The following is a 17088-nucleotide window of genomic DNA, read 5'->3' as shown; positions in this document are numbered from 1 at the left end:
TTTTACTAGTTGGTTTCCCCTCGTTTGTCAACACCGATCAGCTGCTTGCAGGGATGCCTGATTTCATCAAAATATTTGAAATTGAATCGTCACAATAAATTATTGGATTACGTTGCCAATATGTTTAACTTTTTCGCGATGTTGGAAGGTAACCATTTATTTGACTCAACGTTCATCTAGACTATTTTTTATTGTGTTGGTAGTTTTCACCCGAAATTAAGTGGCGGCAGACCAAAAGTAAGTAAATATGGTAACAAAACGGGCTCGATTTTGTATTGCGCTGGAGAATGAGAAGTAGGCACAATTATGTATACAGTTTTAACCATATGTATTAAATCATGTATTAGCATGAAATTCGCATGGACGTATACAAACCAATACATTACAGGTAATTCTGTATGAATGGCAACTCTGTTGGTAAATGAAAAAAATAAACACAGTCTAGATGACAGACAGGATGTTTTTGATAGGGTAACGTGGCGCCATCATGACACATGTGAGTACTGTCCCAAATAAAAGAATTTTCGAAATGACCGTTAAAATGATTGAAGAATCTAATTTGAGTGTCCTGTCTGTTAGTCTGTTAGTAGTGAACTAACGAAGTCAATATTTTGAAAGTATATGAAATTGAAATTATGTTTTGTTGATTCCGATTAATAATGAAAAATAACAAATATTTAATTTTTAACTTGTAGAGTGAATTGAATGTTGGTAGCCCATTGAGTTTCTCATTCTAAAACCATAAAATATTAGAATAACATTCTCTCAACATTATTTCATTTTAAAAATACAGATTAAATAATGGATACAGATAAAGATTTTTTATCCAGGGTAATACAGATTTTCCATGAAAATATCTAGCATCTCTGTATACAAATAATTGTTTTGCTACAAGTCTGATACTTTGTAAGCAAACAAACACCAACATTAAAAAAATCACTCGCACAAAAATACAAATGCAGGCGGTGCCAGAACTCTTGTTATGATTATCTTGTTTCCATATATACGATTATTCTCTCCGTTGATCTCTGGTTTTAGGATCACTACACACTAAATTTCATTCGGTAATTTGTTCGTCTTTTGACGAGTTTAGAACAGCCGAGCTACCGTTACGCATTTTTCGAGAGACTGGTTGGTTCTCGCGGTTAAGAAAAATCTCTTTGTAATTAAATAGCCGCACGTAATACGTCTAGTGATGAAAATTTCGAGAAACTTTCGAAATTATGAAATGTCTCACGCTGTCACATAGTATCGTTTCTTTCGGCACGTGAGCAATGACATGGCAATTTGGTGCAATAAGTGCATATCGAAATAGTATTAGCAGACGTAAAGCTCAGTGTTTTATATTCAACGCGTTAGGTAGCAACATTTATAGTTGCTCCAAACAAATATTTTTGAGAGCACTTTCAAACTAGAACTAATAACAACCTAATAGTTTAGTTTATTTCAAAGTATATTATCAGTTAAAATAAACCAAAAATATGTTTTTGCAAATTTCAACGTAGAAATTTGATTGAAGCATCTTGAGATATATTTCATGCAGAATACAGATTTAATCTCGGATTTAATACATATTGCCTATATTCATAACTATATACATAATTGTGCCTGCTTCTCATCCTCCAACGCAATACAAAATCGAACTCGTTTTGTTACAATATTTACTTGCTTCTGGTTTGCCGCCACTTAATTTCGGGTGAAAACTACCAACACAATAAAAAATAGTCTAGATGAACAACGTTGAGTCAAATAAATGGTTACCTTCCAACATTGCGAAAAAGTTAAATATATTATCAACGTAATCCAATAATTTATTGTGACGATTCATTTTCAAATATTTTGATGAAATCAGGCATCCCTGCAAGCAGCTGATCGGTGTTGAAAAACGAGGGGAAACCAACTAGTAAAAAAACTTTTACATAACACAAGGGGTGTACAGATAGTGAATAGTTCGCGCAGTACAATATAGTTGGAACTTGTGCATCACGAAAAATTATTTTTATAAGAATTCACTCATACTGTCATGTCTATTAGTCTGTGATTCGATGCGGACTCGTCTGAGGATGCCATGCTTCCAAAAAAGGATGTTGCCAATAGCGGCCCTTACACGATCATTAAAAGTGTCATTACTAAAAAGGAATGGCACTTTTAATGATCGTGTAAGGTCTACGAGTTCAGTAATGACACGAGTAATGATGGAATTCCGGATTTTCCATCATTACCAACATTATTTCTTCTTCTTATTTTTTTGGTGGAAGTGCTGAATATCTTTAGAACTATACGCGAAAAAATGACAAAGTGTAGATTTAAATTGTTAATATTTCATTAACCTAACGTTTCAATGGCAAATCAAATTTATTTTCAGCTAAACGAAAATAAAAATATTGCTATTGCTATTGCTGGAGTAGTTACAAATACTCATCATTAATAATGAACGTGTAATGCTAAAAAGTAATGATGTACAGTAATGCAGTAATGACGAGCGTTTGAGCAGAAGTGTCATTACTTAGTAATGACACTTCTAATGATCGTGTAAGGGCCGCTAATGATTTGTTCGGGAAATGTGAGAGCTAGATATCTTGTTAATATAATGTCTTTGATTTTAGTTTAAATTGGACAGTCGAGCAGTTAATTTTTGCCGAGTAGGTAAATTCAACTAAATCTGCGACGCATTTCAAAGTTTGACGGATGGAAAGTTGTTAGGGTTTATTTTGCACTGAAAGTCAAATGATATCAAGTGATATAATAATTACAATACAGAAAACGTAAGAAGAACTTCGCGAAAAAACTAAAGATCTGAAGGTTTAGAATTTTTTGCAAGATTTGTTTCAGTATCGGAAAATAACTATCGAACTGTTAAAAATAACTATGCTTCTGAGCAAGGTTATTTTTGACAACGACAAAATAACTACTCGACTGTCAACTTTTAACTAAAAGCAGGCCCGTGCGCAGGGGGGGGGAATGGGGTGGTAGTGGGTTTTAGTCCCCCCCCCCCCATGGAAGATTTTTTAACAGTAAGCTCCATGAACAATAGAGTACTTTTTATATAAAAGTGCAAATAATTTTCTCTCACAGTTTTGCACCTTCCTCACTCCCCTCCCTCCCTTGAATCCTCACCCCCTTGAAACCTCCCCCCCCCCGCTTTTGACCCCTCCCTTGAATGATTCCTGTGCACGGGACTGACTAAAAGTTAAAATAATTCTTTGCCCCAAAGGTATATAAAGCTCACTAAAGTTAGTTCAGCATTCCCAGCTACTTGTTACTGACTTTTGCTGAAAAAGTTTTTCAATTAGTATCTAGATGCAGTTAACAACTGATTACGGAAGAGTCTTGTCTTGAACAGTTACAGATATAGGGTTCATGAATGTGATCAAACTGATTTCTATGGCAGAAGGGATCAACCAGCTCTTACTGATAATGGAAACAAGATAGCATGCATGGGCAAGCCATTTGAGACACATTCCACTGTTAATCTTAATAAGACACATTCCACTTTTATCTTCACAAACTGTGAGAAAAACAGATTGTTTATTACCTTGTACACCTAAGATTTATGGTTGTTTTTGATAAGCAACGAGACAGATGAATCTTTCTAATCTCGCGGTCCAAATAACAAAGAAGGAATTTGAGACTATACACAGTCATTGATGAATCATTTATCAACTCTGTAATCAAATATAATTATTATTTTCTCCCTACGGTGAACGACCTCAATTGGGTTAATGCCGGGGTGAAATAAACGATATAATAATAATAATAATAATCTTTCTAAAACAATAGTTCACATTTCGCATAAGTTTTTTTTATATCATTTATTTTACCCCGGCTTTAACCATGGTTCGCATAAGTAAACTTTACTCACTAATAAGTAAAAATTTCATCTGTAGGCCTACTTTATATTGATAATGATGATATACTCTGCATACGAACATCTTATGAACATAGATTATAAGAAGGTTTTAACTTTATATTTCTGGGTTTCACATACTTAAATTTTCACAATTTTAAAAGATTTTTTATTAACTAATGAATTTCTATTATTTTTACGTTTCGTCTTTGACTCATCAGTGCAGAGCAGTTCAAACTGAACTGCTTAGTGCTAAACTCGGCAGTTCAATTTTAGCCGCTAAGCAGACGTAAAGTTTCTGCTATTTACAGAACACTTTTTGTTTTGCAAAGGAGTGCCGAACGAAAACGTGTTTTCGACTATTTCTGGCCAATGCAGGTTTGGTCATTTAGGGGTTAGCCAAATTTTGTCACAACATTCGGAAGAGAAACTAAAATTGCTTGCTTTTTCCTTTTTATTTGCTCTAGCTTCTTCGTACCCTTTATAAACATGTTTTATATATTGCAAAATTTAATGATCTGTAGTAATATTTTTTTGTGAACCCCCCTCCCCCCTCCCCCAATATTTCATGGAACTTGTCGCCCCTGGACACAGTCCTCACAACATATTTTGTTATTTTCAATATTGCATATTAGGAACCAATGCATACGCAACCAAGCTCCTTAATTTTTTTCATATGGTAACTTGATATTATTATTACATGAAAGAACATTGTCATAGTTACAACGCATGTCTTGTCGTTTGGATGTAAAATGATAATTTAACTGAAAGTGGCGGTGAGGGGTCCTACATGTAATACATGTAAAATCGCAGATCAGCTCATATTGAGTTTATCCTTAATGCTATATAATATTGCAATGGTCGTCAAATGGTGAGATAACTAAGTCCTCACAAGTCCCTATCTCATGCCTCCCCGAGCGTCTATGATGACATTTGGTCAATAGAACGGCGTCGACTGGGTGCTATCGCCTTCTGCGTTAGTAGCAGAATGAGAGGGTGCGAAATGGCTTGTAGGTTGAAGCCCATCCTAAAGTGCAGTGTTTATCATAGTATATTACAACATATAATTGTGTTGTTTATTACATCATGTATTAATATTATTATTTTTATTATTATTATTATTATTAGAAGAGCGTAACTTACACTGCGACATTACCTGTTATATTGTATTATATTTTATTATATTATATAATATTATATTATATTGTATTCTATTGTATTATGTTATATTATATTGCATTATGTTGTATTATATTATATTATATTATAGGGTTTATTATGAGTAATACTACGTACCTCTGCGCAAAATATGAATTTGTTTTCCTTGTAAGTTATCATTTTTAAAGTAATCTTTTAACTAAATATCAAGGTAGTCACAAGGTGAGCTTGGTCCTCACTGGTTCCTGTTTCATGCCTACACGTGTGTCTGTGGTGACAAATGGTCGATGGAATGCGTTGATGGCAGAATGAGAGGATGAGAAATGACATATAAATTCAAGTAATATAATATCATAGCATATCGCAACATATCATTTTATTCATTCTATTATTTATTATATAATTCATTGTACTATATTATGTTGTTTTTACCTTTTTTTATATATATAAAAAATAGGTATAGAATTCGCTCAAACTTTCGAAAAATTTTCCGAGGCCCGGAGGGCCGAATGTCATATACCAATCGATTCAGCTCGACGAACTGAGAAAATGTCTGTGTGTGTGTGTATGTGTGTGTGTCTGTATGTGTGTTGTCAACTAAGAGGTCGAGATCTCAGAGATGGCTGGACCGATTTTGATCAAACTAGTCGCAAATGAAAGGTCTCCCCGTCACCCAGAACGCTATTGAATGGTTTTGAGATCGGATGTTTACTTTTTGAGTTATACGAAGTTTTATGTCAAAATTTTCAGTTTTTTGACAGTATCTGTCACATTTGACCTTGAAAACAGAATATGTTTCCAGACTTAGATTTCGCTTGGTAATATCTATCCAACAAGCCATAGATTGTTAAAATCCGTCCATTTTTAACGGAGATATCGATATTTTTGTGTAAGCCTTATTCCAGTAGAAGGAATTTTGAGCGCTGTATGAAAAAGCAATGCATGGGAGCAACGTGAAACACGATTTTTTATACTGTTACATATAAATGTTTCTAAGTACCAAAAAGACTGTGTACAGCATCCTTTTTTATGACAATTTGCCTCGGACCAATTTTAGCACGGTTCATTTTTGGCAACATAATCTTTCGAATATGGCATATGTAAACCAGATGATACCAGCATTATCGAGTTGGAAGTAATTCCATAATTATATTGATTTAAACTATTTACAGCAATAAATGCTGGAAGAACATGACTTCCATATACCATACGACTCAGTTCGTCGAGATCAGCAAATGCGTGTGTGACAAATAATATCACTCAATTTTCTCGAAGATGGTTAAACCGTTTTCTACAAACTCAGATTCATATGAAAAGTCGTATACTCCCAAACAAGGTTCCTGAATTACGTTTGGATCCGACTTCTGATTGCGGAACCACAGAATGATATGTGAAACGAAATTAATATAATGCAATTAATTTTTCTCGTAGATGGCTGAACCGATCTAAGATTCTAATGAAATCTAAGAATCATCTATGATTCAAATGAGAGGTCTTAAAATCCTATAAAACCTCTTACTTTTTAGTCAGATCCGACTTCTGATTTAGAAAATGCAGGGTGATTAGTATAAAAATGTCCATTTCACATAAATTAATCAGGTGCAGATTTGGATAGTCGATTACCAAATATATTTATATTAGTTTGAACGGTATTCGTTTTTGGATACGGAATGTACCCCCAAATTTTAATTCGCATTACAATTTCTCAAAGATGTCTACACACTCCTCAGGTGAATTTAACTGATTTCGACTACACCGATTTTAGAATTCCGATTCCAGTATCGAATCGATTCTCAAAGCTCAATCATTTTCTCAAAAAAGACCAAATCGAACTTCAAAAACAAATATTACAGGACTTAAGGTCCCATACAAAATCGGTGAATTTTATCCGATTCTGGAATTACAGATGATGAGTTTATAAATTTCATGTAAATTGTTTGGCGTAATAATTTATGGCCATTCGAATCATTTTGGGCTATGCTAATTCCTGAATACTGGCTCTGGAAGTACCATAAATAATGACGAAAAACTCTAAAGTGGAACTTACTTCGACATCTCATGGAATGTTCAATCGATTGTCACACGCTAAGATTGAAATTCGATATCTTTTGCAGTTTCGGCATTACAGGGTAATGAGTAATTAAAATCTCGATTTGCCGTTTAAAACGACGATAATTAAAATAATGTCATGAGAACTAAAACACCTAAGAATATCCATGCAAAAACACATGCGTATTGATAAAAAAAGGTATCATCTCACTGCTAGGTGGATTAATCACGTTTTTATTATTATTTTCATTATTATATTTATTGTTATTATTATTAATTTGTCATCAATAATAATAACATATATTATTTTTATAGATGTGGATATTATTTTTATTATTAGAAGAGAAATATTCTACTTCGTGCAGTATTGCGAAGATAGAAGAGCATAACTGACACTACATTAACTGTTATTTTATATCATTGTATTATATTATATTAAATTAAAATATATTATATTATATTATGTTATATTATATTATTTTGTAATCTATTATATCATTTTATGTTATATTAATTTCATTACACTATGTTTCATTGTATTTATCAATATAAAACATTTTGCACGGGAGCGTAAAGGGGAGGGAGCATCAGGGCATCAGACGAATTGATGACTGGACGAGGGATTGTGGATAGCCAGCCCAAGTCACTTGAAGGAAACTTGTTTCCTTCTGAAGGTTTGAAATGAGTCTGACGCGCCCTTCTCAAACAAACCATCAGGCGGGTTCAAGCATGTATAGCGAAATGCTTCATCCATGCACTGGATATTATGGTTGGAAGAGCATCTTTTATTCCCGCGGAATACGAGAAAGTGACTCTACTTACGTATCCGCCCAACCCTTTTTGTTCGCTTTTCGGTAACAGCTATAGTAAGAAGGTGAATGGATGAGTCATATCGGGGCTACTGTAAGTCTACCCGCATCCACTGGCAAGTCCTTGAACTGATGGTGGCTTCACTTCACATCACATCACAATGCTATATAATATTGCATCTAATAATTCTATATATGTGTGTCTGTGCAACACAATTGTACTGAGTTCTGAATCTTTTGAAGCGTTTTATTCCTGATAGGACCACAACTTGTTTAAATTGATACTGCATAACGATTTGCATTGTATTGCATTGTTTTTGTTACACTTAGTCTGGATTCCTTCTATGAAGTTCTTGGAAGCAAGATTAGACCAAAATATTATGCTTTTTTTTATGACTTTATAAAACTACTCAAGTAGGTTACACGTTTACTATTTGGTTAAAAAATAGGGTCTAAGGGCTTATGCTGAGAGATAGTTCATTGTGTTTAGCCACATTTAATGAAAAAGAAGTATCTATGATTATCATCATAATACAACTATATAGGGTAACAGAGGTATTTTGGCCCACTTTAGGGTTGATTTTATTTTGGCCCACTTTGTAAAAATATCCACCAAATGTTGTAATATATTTGAAAAACTCTTCCGCAATAGGTAATTTAATGTCATAAGTTTCAAATTAATGCAACATGGGTTACTTTACATCGATAAAATCCGAGAAAACCGATAAAGTTTTTCAGGTTGGCCAAAATATATGAAGTGGCCAAAATACCTCTGTTACCATACTGATTCCATGTGCACGCCACCGTTTTGATTTTATGTGAATTAAGATTTCAGTATGCACACGATCCGTTGACAAATTAAAACATTTTCAAGCGTACAATATTCAAGCTTTCGAATCAATTAAATGAGGCAAATCCATTAACAAATCATCGAGATACAAGCTCTACAAATTAGGTCCGCAAAATCTAACGCCGATAATTCAAAATTGGCCTGCTAGTTACCGGAGAATCAAAATAAAATTCTACTATACTATACTGAACACACCGCACACATACAAAAGCGACTATCCAACGAGCGAATGGATGTGCCTTTCATCCACTCACTACTCAAACACCTTCAACGGTCTACGAGGAATCCTCGCTCATAGCCAGGGGCAAGGGTCCAGAAATGTATTCGGGTATATATTTATGGATTTCCTTTTGAACCTCGCAAATCGGACGAGGGGATGACATCATTGACCCACTGTGACTGCTACTGTGATTGGCCCGTGCAAACATAGGTCAATTCAAACCAATTTTTGAATTGAAATACTTAAACGTCGTTCACGTTTTTTCCTTTCTCAAATATAAAGGCTATGCAATCGCTGTGAAAACCGACTTTACAACCGAGGCCCGGAGGGCCGAGTTTCATTTACCATTCAACTCAGTTCGTCGAGATCACAAAATGTCGGTGTGTGTGTGTGACAAATAATGTCACTCAAATTTCTTAACCGATTTTCACAAACTAAGAAGGAAATAAAAGGACTTGAAATCCTATGCAAAGTCCCCGAAAAGTTGATCCAGATCCGACTTCCGGTTCCGGTATTGCAGTGCGATTAGTGAAAATTTATTTCCTGAGTACTTTTTTACAATCGATGGAGAAACGAGATGCATATTTCTATAAAACTTACTGCTAAATTCATCTAGTTGGTAGATCTTGTTAGTTAGTGAATATATAAAACTACTTTGGGATTACTAGTCCCCGGTTTCTGCTTCCGAAAGCACCAATAATAGTGAAGAAAAGCTCCAAAAACGGAACTTACTTCGATTTCTCAGCAACGGTTAAACCAATTTTCACGAATCATTATTCAAATTAAAGCTCTCTTTGTCTTAAAATATACTGTGCAATTTCATCCAGGTCCGACTTCCGGTTCCGAAATTATAGGGCGATGAGTGTCAAAACTTCTAAATCGTCATTCAAAATGACGATGCCAAACTGGTACGCGTCGGTACGTACGGCTTTGCACCGTTCGCAGCGTGCTTTGTTGAATTTCGTATAGATTGCAAGGTTGTCATATTTAAATCTATATTTTTTCAGGTGAAAAATATGTAAGTTTGTGAATCTTTTATTCAATTTGTAGCTACTTGTTAGTATGTTCACAAAATCATGATAGGGCTAAGTGTTCTATATCATTCGACACAGTTCATCGAGCTGAGCAATGTATGTGTCTGTGTATGGGTGTATGTGTATGAGAATGTGTCAAATAATGTCACTTATAAAATAAAAAAATCCCATAGTCCCATAGGTTGCAATTGAAATTCATCATGCTTTCATAGTCATTTATAGTGACGATTCAAAAACGATAAAATTCTTCTAGATTTGGCTCAAAACTGATTCAATTTGTAGGCTATATTAGTTACTTACTAAACGAACCGACTTCGACTATACTATGATTCCAAATTTCCAGTTTCAGAAGTACCGGAAATAGTAGTCAAAAACTTGGAAAAGATGCACACACGTGCATACGCACTGGCTTTTTCCGATCTAGATGAACTAAGTCAATACTAGGGATTTCCAGAGTTCCAATCGAAAGACGGTTATTCCAGCAAATCTACATTCCATTATAGAGCAATGAAAAAAGTGAAACGTTCTTTTTTCTTCAGTATGTGCAAATACAACTCTGAGAATATTGAACATAAAAGTAACCCTTATTCTCCATACATGCTGCCATTTTATAAATTATTGAATGGAATTTTTTTTTTTTGGAAAACACCGAGTTCGTTGAAGATCATTACAAATTAGGTGTTAAAATTTTTTTTATGATGTTATTATGCCGATATTTTATAATGTACTGAGATAGGTCACTAGGTAGTTATATAATTTCTTGTACTAAACAATTCACGGAGATTGGAGTTATTGTAATAAGAAATATTGCATAGGAAATATATTATTAAAGGTTTAAAATTTTTATTGATGAGTTTGGAATACGTCCGTTGAATATGAGGTCTTCGTCGATGTCTATATTTTATAATTTTATTATTTCTACGCATGTGCAATGGTTACAAATTCACAGGATATTGGATAAATTCGCATCTTTCTCTCGCAGTTGGTAGTATATGTGCAATCAATAATCATCTCCGAAACGTTCAAAGAATATCTATTTACGATTCTTTTGTTCAGCATTACTGAATACTAGCATTTGGCGGAATTAGTTTTGATAAACAAATTATATACGATGTTCATCAAAAAGTTGAAATAAAAGCAGTGGTAATTACGTTGAAAATAATTTATTTAACTTGATTTTAACGAGTTCAAGTCATGGTGTAACAGTGAGTGGAGAATTGTTATTATATGAAACCATTCGATAGTGTGTCCTCAAATATTGATCCATTTAAGCTGTTGTGTCCCCCTTCTATAGAGCATGAATAGAAGAATATAATGTGTGAATTACTATTGACAGTTTTATACCAAAACGTGGATATTGAATGTTTTTTCATTACTATGTGTCACCGAAATGAAAAGGTTTGAAGTTAATAAAACATATATACTATGCAGCACGATGAAATGCATTAGCTCGTATATTTTACTCTGACCACCGACACGAATGTTTTAACATTGCAAATAGGTTTATACTAGTTCTAACGAGACAAAATATACGAGAAAGGTGATATTAAGCATATTTGGCTGCGATGCGAAAACATTACTAATTTGAAAATATTTCAATAAGTATACGCTAGTTCTAACAATAACAAATATATGTAAATGTGATATTGAGTATGCTTCGATTACGGTGAATGCTGCTGAGAGATGGGAGCTGATTTCAATTGTTTGGTGAAAATGTCAACTTTTTGTGATATAATTCTTGTAAAAGAAACGATTCAATACATAATTCGAAGAAGTTTTTTTGTTATTATTAGAGAACATTTTTGCTTATTAAACTGTTTTACTACTAGCTTCATTTTTCCAGCTTACAAGAGCGAATTTCATATAATAATTCTAAAAATAAAATGACACTTTGCTTGAACAAAACACGCAACTACGATTTACTCAGGCATATAGTATATTGATTCATTCTTCCTTATATCTTCACTCAGCCTAATTGTTCAACAGCCACCAACATGCAATAGTAAATTTCAAATTCATTTTATATGTCAATAGAAAGAATATTAATAATTCAATTACCAATGTACTTTAGTACTAAATACCTGGTATAAAACCGTACTATAATTAACTTTTAATTCACTTTTTAAATATACTTATCTTAAATTCAAAATTTCAGTTAAACTGTGTGAGACCATGGACACTATATTTCCTCATTACTACGGTAAAGCTCGATTTTCGTAAATCGGCCAGATGGTTCAACTCCGATTATTTTCGGCAGAGTTACCAGTCGTGAGGTATCTGTGCCCAGGGGCGGCAAGTTCCATGAAATATTGGGGGGCACAATAATTATTACTACAGATCATTGAACTTTGCAATATATAAAGCATTTTTATAAAGGTAACGGATAGGTTAGAGCGAACATAAAGCAACCAAATAAAAATCACAAATAAAAATAAATCTTTGGGGGGGGGGGCAAAAAGTGCTTTGCACCCTAAACCCCCCCCCCCCCCCCCCCATGTTGCCACGCCTGTCTGCGCCAACACGTGTTGTTCCTCAGAACGGAAAGGAACACTGTGTCCAAATAAATGTGCACTTGATTTTCTCAAAGATCACTTCCATTTTCATGAGCTTAGATTCATATTAAACCTTACAGTCATGTCATTACTTATCAAAAATGTTACTAATGGCTATAAATCGATACTGATACTCTCCGCAAGGTAAAAAAAAAGAAAATCCGGATTGAGAACCATGCTGTAAAGAATATATTTCTGCTGAGTCTGCATAGTTTTGGCCGTCTCAAAAAATGTTTGTGAGCGTGTGCTGTTTCCTTCATTTTTAGAAAAAATGACAATAAATTGTATGTATCATTGTGGATTCCTTAAAAGGAAATCAATTCCACTGAGATTTCGCAATATTTATTGATAATGTTGAATTGCACATCATGAAAATACAAACATCTCAGCGTTTCTCGATTATATTTATTGTAACGTAAGACTTTCTTTTAGTAGTATTTTGACAGATTTTTTTTTTTGAGCTGAGATTAGTTTGCGTCCACTACCAGGGTGCTTCAAAAATTTAGGCTCTTGGGTGTGGGGGAGTGTGGTGGGCAAAAAAAAAATTCAAAACCCTTGTGTGGAGCATTCACAGACATTTTCATAGACACATCTTATACAAAGGTTATATGCACATAGTTAGAATAAGAGGAAATAGTAAAATGATTCTATCGCAATTATCAACTGCCTGTATAAAATCGGATCGCGAAACGAGAATAAGCGACCGTTTGTTGCTTCAGAGAGGATCCCCACAGCAGCGTGCTAACCTTTGATTCTCAGAAATATCATCGAGAGAAATTCGCTCTCGCTCTGGTGTCTATTCTATGTTAAATGAGCCATGCCGAGTTTTTATTGTTGCGATGATATCCGTCTCTCTTGGATGCTACTTATTCAATTGTGTGAAGAATTGCTATTGAACGTTCTTTGATACGATAAAAGCCAGTGTGGTGGGCATAAACAAATTTTCAAAATTACCGTTCAAAAAAAGTTGTTCAGGATCTGTTTGAAATGAGCTCAAAACTTACAGACATGAAAACAATATCATAACAGTAGCAGAAATACAACATTACATGCGCAATGAAAATAAACTCAAGCAGAAAACTTGTATATGATTTGCTCTTTGATGAACTAATGAGCACACCCGACCTGACACCGTATTCTGTTGAATACGAAGCCGTTCCTAAGTTTACAGGATCGGAATAACGGTTTCTCTTATACAAATTGATTTCGGAAATTTTTAATGGCTGCCCTTATGACTGGGTCGTCATTGCATTTGCATACGCAATAGGACTTTTCAACTCGAATGTTAAATCGTTTTAGATCACCAGGAGAAAAATTCTTTTTTTACTTCTCTTCTCTCTCACCGCTAGTCTAATACCATAACAAAGTCGTAGTGAATCGATGTTACGCATCGTGTCAGATCAATGTTTTATTCGAAATATAGCAATAGACTGATAAATTGACGTTAAATAAATTCAAATGACAGTGGCATTCAATATACTGTTCTTTAACTTGATGATGAACAATGAATTCATTTAAATATCACACTCACAAATTTTGAATTTTACATGTGATTCAATCCCACATATGATGCAATTCATCAAGATTTTTTTTCAAATGATGAAAAATTCCATTTGTAATGACTTAATGCAGGATGAGCCTGAATTTTACTGGTTCCGAATGTTATTTCTGTTCGGCTAGCAAGTGCAACTGCTTGAATTTATGTGTAAGAAACGCTGATGCGTGCTTCCATGGCTCAGTCGATTAATGGACGTACTTTTGTCCTCAGTTTTCAATTTTTTTTTGAAATTTTATGAATTTTTGATATTTAATTCCTTAGTTTTCAAAAAAATAATCTTCTAAATAATTCCAATATAATCTAGCAAAATCAGTATATAAGTCACAAGAATGCATGCTCATACCGATTTCGAGAGATTTTGCCAGATTGTACTAAACTACACATTCGTCAATTCTTAGTGTCGATAGGGTCGTAGCACTAACCATGCAATGATTCTGTACGCTAAGAATCGGCTGCGAAGTTCGTTGAAACAGAATGGTCTAACTCCATAAGAGGACTGTAACCAGCGATGCCAGATAGTAGTAGTGTCATTTCCGTAGATTGGAATTTTTCTCGGAAGTGCTCACGCGGTGAAAAGCTTTTTTTTTTTTTGCTCGCCAGACAAAACTTGTTTCCGTAGTTCTCCGTTGATAAATTTTAATTTCCGTAGATTTCCGTAGAAAAAATCCATTTCCCGTAGATTTTGTCTACGGATCCGTAGATCCGTAAAAAATGTTCTAATCCGTAGATCTACGGAGATTTCCGTTAATCTGACATCGCTGACTGTAACACAAAAACTGCTTTTGCGCGGAAAGACCGAAATCAGCATTTTGGCGAAAAAATTAGATTTTCTGATTTCAGTTAGTTATTTTTTGAGACAACTAAAAAGATCTTACTTTTGCTAATTTAAATTTTTTAATTCTCATTCCCTTGATAATAACAAAATATTTGTTCAAATGGCTATTTTTTTAGTTGAATTCACCAATTAAACGTGCTGTCATTTCTTAGCTACTTCATTTCTATTCAACTAATTTTTTAGTTGAATTAGAAAAATAAAACGTTGTTTTCAACCAATATGAATGGTTGAATTGGCTTCTGCAATTTGCAGTTTGCGCTCTGTCACCGGAAAAATGTTAACACCGTAATGCCACACTACTACCGAAAAAAATTTCAGTCGCGGTTGTCTTTTCTATATTGGCAGGTATAAATACGATGTTGTATTGGAGAAAAAGACATAAGCGAAACATAAACTTCTTTTTGAAAATTTTACTTCTAAAACCAGCCTTCATTCGACTTCGCGAAATCGACTCCCTCACTGAAAACTTTGAGCACTCGGAAAACAAAAACCGAATACAAGTAGTAAACCGGACGGCGTAGCCCGGAATGAGAAGATACAAAAAAAACATCATTTGACGTGTACAATTAGAGTGCAACATTCGAAACTCACTTCACTGTTCTGCGTAAAAACATTATTACGCACAATCGCTTCAAATGCGCACCAATTCTGGATAAATACACTTTCCATTAAGAGTTTACGTCATTTTTACAAATCGGTTTGAAAATTTATATATGGATATATCGTAACACATGCAAAAAACATCTAAACAATTTGAAAGCAGTTTCAATAAGACTGTCCTTTTTAGCTTTTTAATGGATTGTTTTGTTTTGACACTTCTCATGAGTTTTTGGCTAATAAACTTGATAATAAAACCCATTTCATTTTTGTTTTGTTTGTGCTGTCCTTCAGTAATGATGGTGATAGATAAATAGAAACAAATTATCTGATTTTAATAACGAAATTAATTGTCAATGAGAATTTCGTGTTGGATTGAAATACTGCTGGTTTGTGTACAGGATATGAGCCAACTAAACACATTCTCTAAAAATAAGAGTTTTTTCAGCAAAGTAAATTCTCAATTTTAACTAATTTTATTGTTATTTTGGAAATTTTGTTGTTAAAATCAACTAAATCAAAAACAGTAATACGAATTAGGCGCAGAGCTAATTTCGGTCGTTCCGTGTGAGTAAACTAAATGTGTTAAAATATGAAGATGTGCTAGTAATTTGATATATAAATAGTATTATAATTTAAATATGAAATATTTTCAATACTTGTAAATTATTATACCACCTAATTTCATAACAACCTACTGATTCTTTTTTATATTCTCATTTCAGAATTATATTATCAACTAGAATGGCGAATGATAGAAAACGTGCCAAAATATTTAATAGTGGACTCAACACTTAAAAGTAGTGAAAAAGTGATCGGGCCTGGCTTTGCAACTAACTTGACTAACTATAATTACTTCCTTGTCTGAAAAAAGATAAAAAAGCTTAAGAATCGATATGAATTATATTTATTTTCGACATGGAAAATCCGAATATGTATTTAAACGAAGTATTTACCGTTTTCCTCAGTATTGATATCGATGCTGATTAACATAATAATATCTTATGAAAATGGAAGAGACAGTTTCATGTATCTCATATATCATATGTGTTAATGGAAAATCAAGTGAAAAATTAACTGCTAAATTTCTAATATGTTGCTTACTAATGATCATGAACTCCAAAACAAACGCTCTTAAATGTGTTTGCAATCCAAGTGAATGTGATGTCGTCAGATCCGAAGATTGTCCGGGCAAGGGTTATATTGTATGGGATCCATGCAGGTAACTATATTTCCATTGTGAATATCTTTCTTTGGATTATGATTATTTTTTATGATACAGAGGGGATAACTATAATCTATTCCACCAGAGTAAAGGTCCCAAATTGAGTCAACCATTACCTTAAAAATAGAAGAGAAGCATATTTGAAATTGAATACCGAAAACGTGCTATCCAGCGAAACACAATATCAGTTCAAAAATTCTCATGCTCCTTAGATTATTTCTGTTATTTTGGAATGCTCATACATAAATTATATTATGCCTTCCTCATATACAAAGGTTATGCTATCACTGTGAAATTCGACTCAGTTCATCGAGTTGAAAAATGTGTGCGTCGGTCAAAAAATTTCACTATGTT

General features: G+C 33.8%; 1 protein-coding gene across 4 annotated transcripts in view; it reads left to right on the top strand.

The window, feature by feature from the left end:
* Positions 1 to 10946: 10946 nt before the first annotated feature.
* The window catches only part of LOC131434857 (cysteine-rich motor neuron 1 protein-like), a 37717-nt gene continuing 31575 nt past the window's right edge, over positions 10947 to 17088 (top strand). The window contains exons 1-2 of one of the 4 annotated variants that reach the window (XR_009230412.1): positions 10947 to 11110; positions 16235 to 16731. Coding sequence is in view for 3 of the 4 variants with exons in the window: in XM_058602069.1 (XP_058458052.1) it covers positions 16514 to 16731 (218 nt within the window). In the remaining variant the exon portion in view is untranslated. The other 3 variants (XM_058602069.1, XM_058602068.1, XM_058602070.1) reach the window with 3 other exon arrangements.

Source organism: Malaya genurostris, chromosome 3 (assembly GCF_030247185.1).
Source record: "Malaya genurostris strain Urasoe2022 chromosome 3, Malgen_1.1, whole genome shotgun sequence".
Lineage (NCBI taxonomy): Eukaryota > Metazoa > Arthropoda > Insecta > Diptera > Culicidae > Malaya > Malaya genurostris.
This window is presented reverse-complemented; position numbering and strand designations above follow the sequence as displayed.